Raw genomic sequence first — 15,705 nt, 5'->3', positions numbered from 1 at the left:
CATGAATGCCACATATATATCCTTTTTTTTTTTTCCCTAAGTAGTTCTCACACATATTCTAAGCAAACATCTGATTCACATATCCTCTATCACTCCTGAAACCACAGTGTTCCTCCTTACTCTGTTGCTTTGTATGTGCCTTCACTTTGTCAGTCAACATTCTCCCATGCAACTTACCTTACTTTAATGCCTTTTTCCCTTTATACAATGGCACTATATATATATGGATTTGTATGTAGCATTTATGGTTCTGGAGAAGGCATATGATAGAGTTGATAGAGATGCTCTGTGGAAGGTACTAAGAGTATATGGTGTGGGAGGCAAGTTGTTAGAAGCAGTGAAAAGTTTTTATTGAGGATGTAAGGCATGTGTACGTGTAGGAAGAGAGGAAAGTGATTGGTTCTCAGTGAATGAAGGGTTGTGGCAGGGGTGTGTGATGTCTCCATGGTTGTTTAATTTGTTTATGGATGGGGTTGTTAGGGAGGTGGATGCAAGAGTTTTGGAAAGAGGGGCAAATATGCAGTCTGTTGTGGATGAGAGAGCTTGGGAAGTGAGTCAGTTGTTGTTCGCTGATGATACAGCGCTGGTTGCTGATTCATGTGAGAAACTGCAGAAGCTGGTGACTGAGATTGGTAAAGTGTGTGAAAGAAAAAAGTTAAGAGTAAATGTGAATAAGAGCAAGGTTATTAGGTACAGTAGGGTTGAGGGTCAGGTCAATTGGGAGGTAAGTTTGAATGGAGAAAAACTGGAGGAAGTAAAGTGTTTTAGATGTCTTGGAGTGAATCTGGCAGCGGAAGGAACCATGGAAGCGGAAGTGAATCATAGGGTGGGGGAGGGGGCAAAAATCCTGGGAGCCTTGAAGAATGTGTGGAAGTCGAGAACATTATCTTGGAAAGCAAAAATGGGTATGTTTGAAGGAATAGTGGTTCCAACAATGTTGTATGGTTGCGAGGCATTGGCTATGGTTAGAGTTGTGCGCAGGAGGGTGGATGTGCTGGGAATGAGATGTTTGAGGACAATATGTGGTGTGAGGTGGTTTGATCGAGTAAGTAATGTAAGGGTAAGAGAGATGTGTGGAAATAAAAAGAGGTAGCACAAGGAAACAGACGAAAGAATGGCCCAACCCGCCTACATACACATGTATATACATACACGTCCACACATGCAAATATACATACATATACATCTCAATGTACACAGATATATACACACACAGACATATACATATATACACATGTACATAATTCATACTGTCTGCCTTTATTCATTCCCATCGCCACCTCGCCACACATGGAATAACAACCCCCTCCCCCCTCATGTGTGCGAGGTAGCGCTAGGAAAAGACACCAAAGGCCCCATTCGTTCACACTCAGTCTCTAGCTGTCATGTAATAATGCACCGAAACCACAGCTCCCTTTCCACATCCAGGCCCCACAGAACTTTCCATGGTTTACCCCAGACGCTTCACATGCCCTGGTTCAATCCATTGACAGCACGTCGACCCCTGTATACCACATCGTTCCAATTTACTCTATTCCTTTCACGCCTTTCACCCTCCTGCATGTTCAGGCCCCAATCACTCAAATCTTTTTCACTCCATCTTTCCACCTCCAATTTGGTCTCCCACTTCTCCTCGTTCCCTCCACCTCTGACACATATTCTCTTGGTCAATCTTTCCTCATTTATTCTCTCCATGTGACCAAACCATTTCAAAACACCCTCTTCTGCTCTCTCAACCACACTCTTTTTATTACCACACATCTCTCTTACCCTTTTATTACTTACTCGATCAAACCACCTCACACCACTTATTGTCCTCAAACATCTCATTTCCAGCACATCCACCCTCCTGCGCACAACTCTATCCATAGCCCACGCCTCACAACCATATAACATTGTTGGAACCACTATTCCTTCAAACATACCCATTTAGATATTAACCGCTATTTTCTGTATGTGCAGAAATTTGGCTTACATGCCATCTCAAACTCACCTTGTTCTTTACCATTAAGGTTCATAATTTTCTAATATGATCAATCAGTGCCAAGCCATATAGCTAAATGGATAGAGGTAATGAGAAAATTGATGAGGGTAAGAGATACTTCACATTCAGATGCTTTTGAAGTATTTTGTGCAAAGAAGTGGTGTTAATGGAAATATTGTCTCACTTGATTAATCGACTTTGAAGGCAAAGTGAAATGTTAAGAAGCACTTTTCTCGGTGTGGAAGTCTGTATTTTACCTGTATCACCATGGACATAGATTGTACAGAAGCTGTATGATTCTGATCCATATATGAATTGGAGTGGAGTTAATGATGGTGTATAGATGGGAGTATTTATGATACAAAGCCTGAGTGAATAATGATTTTGAATGAGAATGATTTCTTGATAACTTATGATTGTTTGCCCTTGTTCATTTCTGCATATGTTTAATTGTCAGCTGGCCAGTGTTTATACCACAAGCTGTGTGACGTTGTTAAATGTAACTATCTATTTAATGTGTCATCATTTTTTAAGAGCTGTGATTGGCTGCCCATTGTCAGATGGTTATGTCAAGAATGTTGGACACTTCATTAGGGTGGCTTGACTATTTGTTTTGATCTATCGCTCTTGTTGGAACAGGTCTGCATGGCTTTTGTTTTTCAAGTTTTGTTGTGTGTAGAAAATCAGTAGATACAGAATTCCTCCATACATGAATTCCTCATGAACAAGCTGAAAATCAAGTACATTTGATTAGAATTCAAATGAAAACATCAAGTTCTGGAACTTAGAAATTCTCCTCCCTTGCCATAATTAAAGATATTTTAATTGAAATAAAAAGAATTATGCTTAAGTGTCTACTTTTGATATTTTTGGAAATGTATCTGCTGAGAACTATAGAGAAATACATTACAGACAAAAGATTTGACAGAAACTGCTAACATTGTTAGTGTCTGCTTTTGAAATAATTATTATGAAAGGTGACTGGGGCCTACTGCTTTTCCAGAAAACTCTGAACATAGATTATTATTTGCTTGACAGTGCTTTTATAGATACCCACTGAGTAGACATAAGCAAAACTGCAAATGTTACTGTCGTAGTGTAAATTGGACATATTTAGGCCTCCATGTAGTGCCTGTTTACATCTGTTTGAGCCATGTTTTGATTGAAAAACAGTGAATTAGATATTTATATTTTTTATACCTGAAATAAGGTACAAATTTTGTAATTGTGATTTTGATGAAGTATGAATCAGACTTTGTGAACTGATCAAAATCTTTTGTTTTTTGTAATGAGAGGAAGGAAATGATGGACATGTAAGTTCATTATGCAAAAATGGGAAGATGGTAGGTGAATGAAGCAAAATTAGTAAAAGTTTTATAGTACATTATGACTTCTTTAGAATATCATAGATGTAGGTAGACAAATTTAGGGATGAGAAATATTTACAAGTTTAGAAAGACTTAGAAAGTTATGCAAGGCTCACAGTACGTTAATGTATAAGTGTTTGAAAGAAAGAAATAATGCATTTTAATAATACAACAGCATAAGGCAGATGCAGTCTAAGGAATTTTTTAAGACTGAACGAGATAAGTTTAGACAGAGACAGGACATTCAGGGAATGTTTAGAATTGTGAAGAAACAAAAAAGTGAGTAAAGAGTTGAGGTACTATGAATACATTTAGAGACTTAATGTTAGGAAATATCAAGATGTTAGTGAGTGGGTATTGTTAGATGGCAAAACAGAAAGTAGGTTGGAAGGGCAGATTGAGAATTTAAATTTCCTTGAAATGGAGTGCACTTGAAAGTGTGTAGATATATTCAATGAATTATTTCTACATCTCTTTGTATAGTTTTTAGGAAGCTGTTAGTGTTGGTTGGTTTTGAAAGCAGTGACCCCATTTCTAACTAAAATACATCATCATGCTGGGTATATGCACTCCTGTATGTGGGCAATACTTCTGCAGTTCATCTTGAAAAATCTTTATGTATTGATTTATCCATGAGGGTAGGAAGAAAGATGGGAAAGATGCATTTATTGAATTTAGATCAGTAAGCCTCTGTACCTTTTGTTCGGTGAAGTTATTGGGAAGAACTTACTCTCAAGTTTGTAACATATTACCTTTCTTCTCAGCGAATCACCAAAAGGTTCTCCAGTCCTGCTATCGAGAACGTGATGGTGATGCATTCATTTGTGATATTAGGAAATATAGCATTTGCAAGTCTGGCAAGTGCGTTTGCTTTGAGTAAGTTATTTATCGACTGATAAGTATTATCCTTGAATATATCTCATAAAGGAAGATCTTGATTGTGTATGAACATATGTGTATTGTAAATTGGAGCCTATTTTACTGTTGAGAATAGATGTAAAGATGTGAAAAATTTTATAATTTTCATTCTACTTTATAAGAATTAGTGTTGTACTTTTATAATCCCATGAATCAGTTATGTATCTATTTGATAATACTCCAATTAATTCATTGTTTACAGCAAATACTTTCACAACATTACCAGTGGGAATTGTGAACATCAGTCTTCATACATGAAACTTCATAATCTCGCAGGTGGGCTTCAAGATTTTATATTTCATATTTGTTTTATGATTTTTTTCTTAGAATGAAGTGAAATATTCCCTTTCAAGTATAAATGAGTGAATTTAAGTCCAAATTCCTTGTACTGTAGAAGAGTTGGTTTGAACTTTACCGTGCATCATTTCTTTCATCATAACTTTCTGAAATCCTAAAGTGATAAATGAATGTTTTGTTTTTGTGATATTCAGGTGTTCATAGCTATTTCTGTTTGTAGAGTATCAGGTGAAGCCAGGGGTTTATTGCAAAAAGGAGAGTCATTGCATCTCTGGTCTGAAGTGCGTGAACTTTAAGTGCTCTTGCCCTAGGTAAGTTTTGCATCTGTCGGTTTGTACCATGTAACCTTTGCTCTGTTCTTAAGTTGAGAGGTGAGCTTTATCAGAGGTAACCTGTAAATTTTAGAATATTAATCACCTCAAAACTCTGATCCACACATTTCCTATTTTTATCTGTCTTTCTATCTATCTATCAATCTTTCTATCGATTTATCCATCTATATCTTTGATGCCTATTCCCTTGTGTAGCTCCCAACCTTTCCTAAAATCCCCCTGCTTTTCACTCATTCTACATTCAGTCACTTCCATCACTGTATCAATCAACATTCATGCATACACTTTTCCTGTTGTACTTACCATACATCGTAAGCACCTTTTCTTTTGAATAAAGGGACCATAATAGCTTTCCCCCTATCCTTTGTCATTACCTCCTGTGTTTAGGCTAAATTTACATATCAAATGCATCCACTCTCTCACACTTTCTCCTACATACTTCATAATGTCAGCCATAATCCAGGTGCCGTTTCTACCTTTAACCTCATTATCACTCTATTACCTCCCTTCTTGCTATAGGGCTATGCACTTGTATCCTTTTCCTCCATGCAAACCCATGCATGTAAAAGTGCTGACTCACCTCCCACATTTATCAGGTCAAGATACTCTTTCCATCTTCCTTTCACTTTTTCCTTTTGATTTGGCAACTCTCCATCCTTATTTCTCACAGTAACATTTCCACTCTTTCATCCATCTCTTTCTTTTTTCTTACCCTTCTAGTACAGATTCTTATTTTCAGAAATATAGATAGAGTGTACCTGGTAAGCTCTATGGTTGCATTGTGATTGAGAGGGTGAAGGCTTGTACAGAGCATGAGACTTGGGAGGAACAAAGTGGTTTCAGGAGTGATAGAGGATATGTGAATCAGGTGTATGCTTTAAAAGATGTACATGAGAAATAGAGAAACAGAAGAATTTTGTATGTGGCATTTATGGATCTGGAGAAAGCATATGATAGGGTTGATAGATATGCGAAATGGGAGGTCTGTCTGTCAATCTATCCATGTTTCTGATGCCCATTCCCTCCTGGAACTCCCATTGAGTGTCCACTTATCCCTGTCCTTAAATGCCTTCCTCACATACACCATTCCTCAAATTCTTCCCCAATTTCTGTCACTGCAATATTTTTCCACTTTTTTCCCATGTCACAGGTGGTCTTCCTCTCACACCAGCCCCTTTAATAGTACTTTCATACACTCTCCTTGAAACTCCTCATCTTGCATTCTTTCCTCATGCTCAAACCACTTCATAGTATTGTTTCACCCACTCTACCACTCCACAATTCATTCTATTTGCTTTACCTGCCACATATGTTAGTACACTTTCTTCTCCAACTCTATAGGGCTTTGCAAAATCTAAACGTTCTCTGTTTCCTCTTAGAAACCAATACTTAGATTTTACTTGCATTTACCTTCAATTGCATATGCTTACACACATCATAAAACACACTTACAGTTTTCTGCAACTACTTTTCTCTCTCAGCAGACAACACATTGTCATCCAGGAACTCCATCCATATTTGTTTTAAAAAGCCATAGCAACATTACACAAACCTACCTCACACCCACATGGATAGTGAAACTTTTGCTCAACTCTCCATCCAATCTTACAGTTACATTTGCTACTCTGTAGAAGGCTTTCACTCCATCCAACATTTGTTCCACTAGCCTGTATACCCTTAACACATCCTATAAAGCATTTTACTCAGTTGTCATTTGCTTTCTCCAGATCTAAAAAGCTGCATACAGCTTCTTACCTTTTGCCAGATACTTTTCCATAGTCATTCTCACCACAAAACTCAGATCTATTCATCCCTTACCTTTCCCATAACCCCCTTGCTCCTCTTTTTTTTCTGCATTCAGCCACCTCCATCACTCTGTCGCTGACCACTCTTGTATGCACTTGTCTTGGTATACTTAACAGACTTATTCCCCTTTCATCATTACATACATCCTTAGCACCTTTTCCTTTGTATAAAGGAGAAATTATAGCTTTCACCCAACCCTTAAGCACAATCTTGTGCTTCCATGCTAAATCACAAATAAAATGCATCTACTCTACCACACTTTTTCATTTATACTTCAATATTTCAGCTGTAATCTCATCCACTGTAGGTGCCTTTCTTAACTTTAATCTCATTATTACCCTTTTTACCTCCATGTTATAGGCCCCTACACTTGTATCCTCTTTCCTTTATCCTCCATACCCATGTATGTAACAACTGCTACCTCACCTTCTCTCACAGCTGGTATGCACATAAAGTATTTGTGATAAAGGAAAAGTTAGGTAATCCAGGAAAAGATAAGAAATCTTTGAAGTGGAGGCAATAGAATGTATAGAAATGGAAAGCAGCAGTGTTTGAAGTATAGTGGAATATAGAAATGTATGGCAGACTACCATGTGATAAGAGTAAATGTGGCTAAGCAAAAGACTACAAGTACTTCCACCACAGTAATGCATCTTTGGTTAACCTTGACATATGATTGTTTCTTTTATAAGAAAGATGAGATTTGATAAAGACTGTTTGAAGGCACCAATGGGTCTGAGTCATCTATGCAAGCATCAGAATCTGCAATAAAATGACTAAATCTTGAACTTGACTAGTTTGCTTGAAATAGAATGCTTTTTCATGTACTATAGAATTATAAACTCTGTTTTGTATCCAAATTTATACCGTAGATTTTTCTAAACATTTTTATATTTCCAGTGATTGTTCATATGACAGTGCTAAAGAGGTGTGTGACTGTGGAGAAGTACCCCCAGAGGATACTCCAGCAGGACCCATAGCCTTGGGTATAGTTCTGGGTATACTCATCGTCATCTTCTGGTACTCCAGAATCATCAAAACTATCAGTAGGTAATGCATATGTACAGATTCTGCATTTGATATACTTGTTGTTTTGCTTGTACAGACATTTTGTAATTTAACAGTAATGGCTTGGTATGCATACCTCTTCAGTACCAAGCCATCACAAAGAAAAGATCTTGGTGGTTATTGAAAAGGGAGATAGTTTCAGTGTCATGGTAAAGGCATGATGTGAAAGGTTAAACAGAGAGTAAGTGTTTTTGAGTTTTGAAAAGTTTCATAATAACATTTTCTAAGCATTCAGTTTTAATGAATATTTTATTTTTTTACCTAATTGTCCCACCTGATTTAGGAACTAACAGGCCTCATATACACATGTCCAGTTTTTAGCTGTCATGTATGATGTACCTAAATCATAGACTTTCATTCACACTCAGGCCCTGCAGAATACTTTATGCTCAAGTTTATCCCACTGGCAACATCTCATCACCCTTATACATCATTCCAGTTTCATTCTATCCAGTGCATGTCATTTGCCTTCTTGGGTACTTAGACCCTGATACTCAAACCCTCCTTCACTTCATTCCTCCATCTCGTTTTCTTCTGTCTCACACTTATGCTGTACCTCATTATCTTACCAATTTCATGTTTACTTTCAGCTTTTTTTCCTTTTAGATACACTTCCAATGTGCAGTAGCTTCTGGAGTATCTTTGTGAAGTTTGCCACCAGAGCTTTGTTATCTGCAAACACCAGGCAATCCACCTTTCATGCTTTCCAACCCCCAGCTAACTTCAGCACTGCTCCATACTCCAAGACCCTCGCATTTACTTTCCTCACAACCCTAAGCATGAAAAGATTATGTCCATAGTGGCATCAAACATCCTTGATGCAGACCTCCCTTCATTGACAACTGCTCATCCTTCTCCCTACCACCTTGTAGACAAACCTTACCCTCCTGGTAAAGTTTGCATTGTGCCTAGTGACCTTGCAGTTACCCTCATATGTCTATAGTATTTTTATAAGGCAATTGTATAACTCTTATCCATTCAACAGGTCAAGTAATTCAACATAGAAATCACTGTCTTTCTCCATTTATCCCACAAACCCATTCTTTAAAGGAAACACACCTAATCCACACACACACTATGCCTCTCCTAAAACTATAACCAGTCATCTTGATGTTGTGGTAATTGTAGTGACTCCTGAAATTTGCAGACTACCAGAACTTGCTTGAAATGTCTTTGCTGCTCTTTTTTCCACTGCCAAATCTTCATATGAATGGCAGATCTTTGCGTATATCACAAGCATACTGACAGGAACATTTTCATGAGTATGGTGTTCATTCCATGTTCTCAACATTCGTTATGTTCTTTCCATAATCAAGCTTCAGGATTATGAAATTTTAGATACACTGATCAGTATTCAACTCATAGCATTCTCTTTGATCTTCTCTGCACTATCATGAATAGTCGTTAAAGTAGATTCACCAAAACCAAGGGCAAAGTAGATATCAGTTGATCGTTCACCTCTCTCGAAACATTTGAGCACACCCATCTTAACCTCATTGTTGATGACCCTACACTTCTTATTACCACTGGTTTCAGAATTTAAAAGAAACCTTGGTGGCATGATGCAAAGTGCAAAGCACATGCAATATACATTATGCTACATTATGCACTATCATGAATAGTCGTTAAAGTAGATTCACCAAGACCAAGGGCAAAGTAGATATCAGCTGATCGTTCACCTCTCTCGAAACGTTTGAGCACACCCATCTTAACCTCATTGTTGATGACCTTACACTTCTTATTACCACTGGTTTCAGAATTTAAAAGAAACCTTGGTGGCATGATGCAAAGTGCAAAGCATATGCAATATATATTATGCTACAGCACAAAATACTACAGTACTTCACGACTATAAACTGTATCCATGCACTGGGGACTGCAAAGTGGGAAGCTACATCTGAATGCCACACATGCACCCACTTCTTGTGTGGTACTGACAATACCATGCCACCACGCTGCCAGCCCAATGATGATCACGTTATTCCAAAAATGTTATATTATTATTATTATTATTATTATTTGGGAGCCTTGAAGAATGTGTGGAAGTCGAGAACATTATCTCGGAAAGCAAAAATGGGTATGTTTGAAGGAATAGTGGTTCCAACAATGTTGTATGGTTGCGAGGCGTGGGCTATGGATAGAGTTGTGCGCAGGAGGATGGATGTGCTGGAAATGAGATGTTTGAGGACAATGTGTGGTGTGAGGTGGTTTGATCGAGTAAGTAACGTAAGGGTAAGAGAGATGTGTGGAAATAAAAAGAGCGTGGTTGAGAGAGCAGAAGAGGGTGTTTTGAAATGGTTTGGGCACATGGAGAGAATGAGTGAGGAAAGATTGACCAAGAGGATATATGTGTCGGAGGTGGAGGGAACGAGGAGAAGAGGGAGACCAAATTGGAGGTGGAAAGATGGAGTGAAAAAGATTTTGTGTGATCGGGGCCTGAACATGCAGGAGGGTGAAAGGAGGGCAAGGAATAGAGTGAATTGGAGCGATGTGGTATACAGGGGTTGACGTGCTGTCAGTGGATTGAATCAAGGCATGTGAAGCGTCTGGGGTAAACCATGGAAAGCTGTGTAGGTATGTATATTTGCGTGTGTGGACGTGCGTGTGTATGTACATGTGTATGGGGGGGGGTTGGGCCATTTCTTTCGTCTGTTTCCTTGCGCTACCTCGCAAACGCGGGAGACAGCGACAAAGTATTAAAAAAAAAAAAAAAAAAAATTATTATTATTATTATTATTATAATACTTAGTTGCTGTCTCCCACGTTAGTGAGAGCGCAAGGAAACAGATGAAAGAATGGCCCAACCCACCCACATACACTTGTATATACATAAATGCCCACACACACACATATATACATGAATTAAAAAGTACTGATAAATGGACCATACTTATTAATCTAAAAATTTTGTATGTCAAACACATGTAAATCAAGAGGTCCATATGTTTATTGTATTACTGTAATGCTTCAGTGTATACTTGAGACTCATTTCGAAAAGAGTTTACAGAGGAGAATGAGCCTGCTTCACATGAGATGCATTTTTTTTCACCACTGGGTTGACAGCTGTGTTTTGAGAATTTGAGACTGGCTGGTACTAGCAGTTAGGGGATGATGATAGTTTTTGAATGGACGTAGGGCAAACTGAGTTAAGCTGAGTCTGTTTTTACCTATCTGTCTGTCTGTATCTCTGTTCCTGTTCCACATGGAATTCCCTGAAGGGTTTAGCCACAGCAATAGTCTCCATAACTAGCGAACTCCAGTGCTGCTTCCTAGCCTTTTTGTGCCTCACCCTTAATAGGCCAGTGGCAGAGGGCAACTCTGGTGCAGTGTTTGCAGAGGCTCCTACTTAATGTTTATACTGACAACTACTACTACTACCACCAAATGGTTCTGCCTAACGTTTCTACCTAATGCTCCAGCCTAAGTATTCCTACCTACTACTTCTGTCCGTTGTTCCTACCATTTTGCCGAAAGGCAGGGCTAGCGCATAGTGCTCACCACAGGAAAATCTAGTGTTATGAAGAAGTGTTGTCAAGTTTTATGTATGACAAAGAAAGATTGTACATTTATGGACAGAATGCTAGTAGTCCACATGTGGGTGATGCAAAAAGAAAAAAAGCTACCGGGGTCAGAGGAGTGCAGTTTGGATAACAAGTGGTAAAAGGAATTCACCTAACCGGAAAGATAGAAGTTTAAACATTTCTAGTTCTAGGGATCCAAGATATCTCTCATAGTTCGAGGCACACTTTTCCAGAGAGAAATAATTGTTCATACTGCGAAACTTATATTTTGTTGGTCATGTCTGTATTTTTTCCAATGACAGCAATGAATTACTTTTTATCAAAAAGGAAAATTAAGATATTCAAAGCTATTTCTATCCTGAGGGACATGTACTTGCAAACAACCCTTCATGTAAAGGGTTAAGTGATCCTTCCTGTTTTGGCATCACATGATATGCATTTTTCTTTCACAGATTTGCTTTATTCACTGTTTCATTTTGCCACACTCATCATTGCCAACTCTTCCATTTGTCTCCTACATAATTATTTTGCTTTGTTCATGATAATCATAATATGTCCTTGGATTTTCCCACATTTCATCTTTTCCCCATACTCTGAAACTTGCAGTTTACTGAGCCATGCACTCAGTGCCCTATTGTTTAGCCTGCCTGTCTCTGTGGACTATACCATGTAACATCGTTCATCACTTCCATTTTCATAGCATTCCTAGTGTTCCCTCTGGATACATTTACTCAATATTAAGCTAGTAGGTCTCTTTTAGGGCTAATTTTCATGCTGACACTGTCCACCTTTTATAATACAGAAGCCCTTCATATCTACAGTCAGCATCATATCCTGTTTAAGCATGAACTGTTCTTTGCTTGAATAAGGAAGTAAAAGAACACTTTGTATTAGTATCACCTTTTACAGTTTATTATTTCCTCTTTCTCTCCGAGTTACAAATTGCAGCCTCCCAACCCTGAAGCTTCCCTTTATCTCCCATATTTCATCTTATACAGTTAACTCAAGCCTCATGGATCCAAACCAAAATATGATAAAGAAAAGAAAAAGATAGACTGATTGATGAAATGATAGATAATGTCTGACTGACAAGGTAACAATCAGACTACTGTTATATGTATTGCTTTTGATAGTTAGCATAGTTATGTTTTATATACATCTTTAAATAGTGCATGATAAAAGGCATCAATAGTCAAACAGATTTTTAGAATGAAAATGCAGGTGAATTCACAAAACCATTGTAATGTCATTATCTTACATATTGGGTATGAAGTTATCTGGTTTAATACTGTTTTTCCTACTCTTTCAGACTACAAGATAAAAAAGCTGAACAGACATCATCATTTTCAACAGTTCCTCATGAAACTTCAGGCCATAATTCATATGCCCTAAACCCCATACAGTTGCCGTCAACATCTCAAAACACATATGACAATCCAGCATCCTCATCACATAATGGGAGGCAGTCATCAGTGTTCCTACCAGAAGCAGAACCCCTGCCTACTAAAACAGATCCTAGTTTTACTAGCCAACCAGATATGCTATATCCTGTCAATCCAATGGTAGGACCTACAGGTCCTGTCAGTCAAACAGGCACTAACCCTTACCCAGTTGACTCTTCACAACACCCTCCTCCATATTCAGAGTGTGGATCTGCTCCTTCTCTCCCATACTCCATAGATCCCCCTCAAGCTTCCTTCTCTGCCCCAGTGCCACCTTATCCACTGAACTCACGAGATCCATTAAACAGTAATCCCATGCTGGTTGATCCATACCCATCTAGCCCATCTGCCACTCCTTTCCCATCAAGCCCACATGCTACTGCCTTCCCATCAAACCCATCTGAAAGTGCCTATCCATCCAATCCACATGCCTCTCCTCATCCACTAAACACACATGAGACTCCCTACCCATTAAACCCTTACATGTCACCATTGTCCTCCAATGATGAGACAACAGATAACACTGCACCACCTGCTTACAATCCTGCTTATAATGGATGGAAATGATAAGGTAAAGTACTTTAATAGTTTTGGAATGACTTACAGGTAAAATGTTGGGTTATTGTGAGGGCATAAGCATACAGGGGGATCGCACTTATGCAGAAGGAGGAATTGTAGGGATGTGTAAAAGAGTGCGAGGATGTGAGCCCGATACTGATGTGGGTGAAAATGAAAGTGTGAGGAAGATTGGAGAGATAAAAGAGTTGGCAAGGAAGAAGATGAATCAGAAAGAATGCAAAGGAGTATGAAAGGAAGGTGAACCACAATTTTAGATGATGGTGCAGTAAATGCAGGAATGCTATCATGTGTGAATAAGATGTTTATAATGTTAGGAGAAAGACTGTTAAGGGTTGTAGAATTAGTAGTTAGATGCAAGGCTGTGAGATATAGGAATAAAAAAGGAAATGCATGATGGACTGGTGAGACTAGAAATGCTGTGGAAGAGAAGAAAAAGGCATATGGTAGATTGCTTGAAAGGAATGTACCAGTGGATGTTCAGCAAAGGAGGGAAGAATGTAATATCTGTATGTGGAATGTTGAGAAGCTGATGGAGGAAAGCAAAGAAATGGGATGTGAAGATTTGGAAGCAAGGTGAGTGAAAGGTTTAAGGAAAATCGGAAATTGTACGGGCAGGAAGTGAAAAAGGATAGAATTGGACACAAGAGTGAATTTTTTTTTTTTTTTTTTTTTTTTTTTTTTTTTTTTTTTTTTTATACTTTGTCGCTGTCTCCCGCGTTTGTGAGGTAGCACAAGGAAACAGACGAAAGAAATGGCCCAACCCCCCCCCCCATACACATGTATATACATACGTCCACACACGCAAATATACATACCTACACAGCTTTCCATGGTTTACCCCAGACGCTTCACATGTCCTGATTCAATCCACTGACAGCACGTCAACCCCGGTGAAAAACAAGGATGGGGAGTTGCAAAATCAAAAGGAGAAAGTGAAAAGAAAATGGAAAGAGTATTTTGAAGAACTGATGAATGAGGGAGAAAATGAGGCAGCAGTTATTACATGCATGGGTATGGAGGTTGGATGGGAAAGGATACAAGTGCCTGGGCCTCTAGCAGGAAGGGAGGTAATGAGGGCAATAGCAAGGGTGTAGGTAGGACAGGCACCTGGAGTGGACGGAATTATGGCTGCATTGCTGAAGTATAGAGCAAAAGTGTGATAGAGTGGATGCATTTCATTTGTGATTTAGCATGAGAACAAAAGGTTGTGCCAGAGAATTAAGTGAAAGCAATTTTTTTATTCTAAGGAAAACTTGTTTAGGATGTATGTAGCAGTTATAGGAGAACAAGTATGTTAAGTATACCAGGAAAATTGTATCCAAGAGTGTTGATTGATAGAGTGATGGAAGTGACTGAATGCAAGGGGATTTTAGGAAAGGCAAGGGATGTGTGCATCTGATTTTTGTGGTGAGAATGACTGTAGAAAAGTGTCAATGAAAGGTAAGAAACTGCATGTAGCTTTTATAGATCTGGAGAAAGCATATGACAGTCAAGTGGAATGCTTTATGAGATGTGTTAAGGATGTATGGGGTAAGGGGATAACTGTTAGTTGGTGTGAATATCTTCTATAGAGTAACAAAAGCATGTGTAACAGTGGGTGGAGAGTTCAGCAAAAGTTTCGGTATACATGTGGGTATGAGGCAGGGCTGTTTGATGTCACCATGGCTTTTTAACACATATATGGATGTACTGACAAGAGAGGTGAAACTAAAGGAGGGAAAGGAGGTGCAAATGTGCGAGTGTGATGGTGAGGCATGAGACTGTGTTGTTTGCTGAGAGTGAAGAGGAGTAGCGTATTGTAAGTGTGTTTTGTGATGTGTGTTAGATAGGCATTTGAAGGTAAATGCAAGTAAAAATATGATAATGGTGTGTTAAGTTAAACAGATTGAAAGTATGGATTTTGCAAAACCCTGTAGAGCGAAAGAAGAAAGTGAACTAAACTGTGTTATAGATATGGGAGGAGGAAGACTGGAAGAAGTGAAAGACTTACAGTGTTTAGTAAGTATCTTGGGTGAGTTTGATGATATGAAAGGAGAGATAAGGGAGAGAGCAGTACAGTTTAAAAGAGTTATTGGGTCCCTTAATAAGATATTAAAGAGTAGAGGTAAAAGTATGGAAGTGAAGAAAAGATTATGGGACAGCATAGCCCTCCCATCCCTAACCTATGCTGCTGAAACTTGGATACGGAATGAATCACAGAAGTCAAGAATCCAGGCTGTAGAAATGAGCTATTTGAGAGGAGCATGCAGTATAACTAGATGGAATGAAGAAAGAAATGAAGAGTTTATGAGGTATGTGGTATGGTAGGGAATGCAAAGGAAATGAATAGTGGAGTGGTAGAGTAGGTGTAATGTAATACTTTGAATTGGTTTGGACATGTGAAAAAATGCA

At 38.6% G+C, this 15,705-nt stretch overlaps 1 protein-coding gene across 3 annotated transcripts in view; it reads left to right on the top strand.

Moving 5' to 3' along the window:
* LOC139751035 (uncharacterized) overlaps nt 1–15,705 on the top strand; it is a 37,114-nt gene that overhangs the window by 12,836 nt on the left and 8,573 nt on the right. For 2 of the 3 annotated variants that reach the window (XM_071666154.1, XM_071666153.1), the window contains 5 exons: nt 4,116–4,227; nt 4,472–4,545; nt 4,787–4,877; nt 7,605–7,754; nt 12,603–13,306. In XM_071666154.1, coding sequence (XP_071522255.1) covers nt 4,116–4,227; nt 4,472–4,545; nt 4,787–4,877; nt 7,605–7,754; nt 12,603–13,302 — 1,127 coding nt within the window. In that variant the 3' untranslated portion in view covers nt 13,303–13,306. The remainder of the gene's footprint in view (nt 1–4,115; nt 4,228–4,471; nt 4,546–4,786; nt 4,878–7,604; nt 7,755–12,602; nt 13,307–15,705) is intronic. The other variant, XR_011713261.1, reaches the window with a different exon arrangement.

The sequence above is a fragment of the Panulirus ornatus genome, chromosome 10 (genome assembly GCF_036320965.1).
Source record: "Panulirus ornatus isolate Po-2019 chromosome 10, ASM3632096v1, whole genome shotgun sequence".
Classification (NCBI taxonomy): domain Eukaryota; kingdom Metazoa; phylum Arthropoda; class Malacostraca; order Decapoda; family Palinuridae; genus Panulirus; species Panulirus ornatus.
This window is presented reverse-complemented; position numbering and strand designations above follow the sequence as displayed.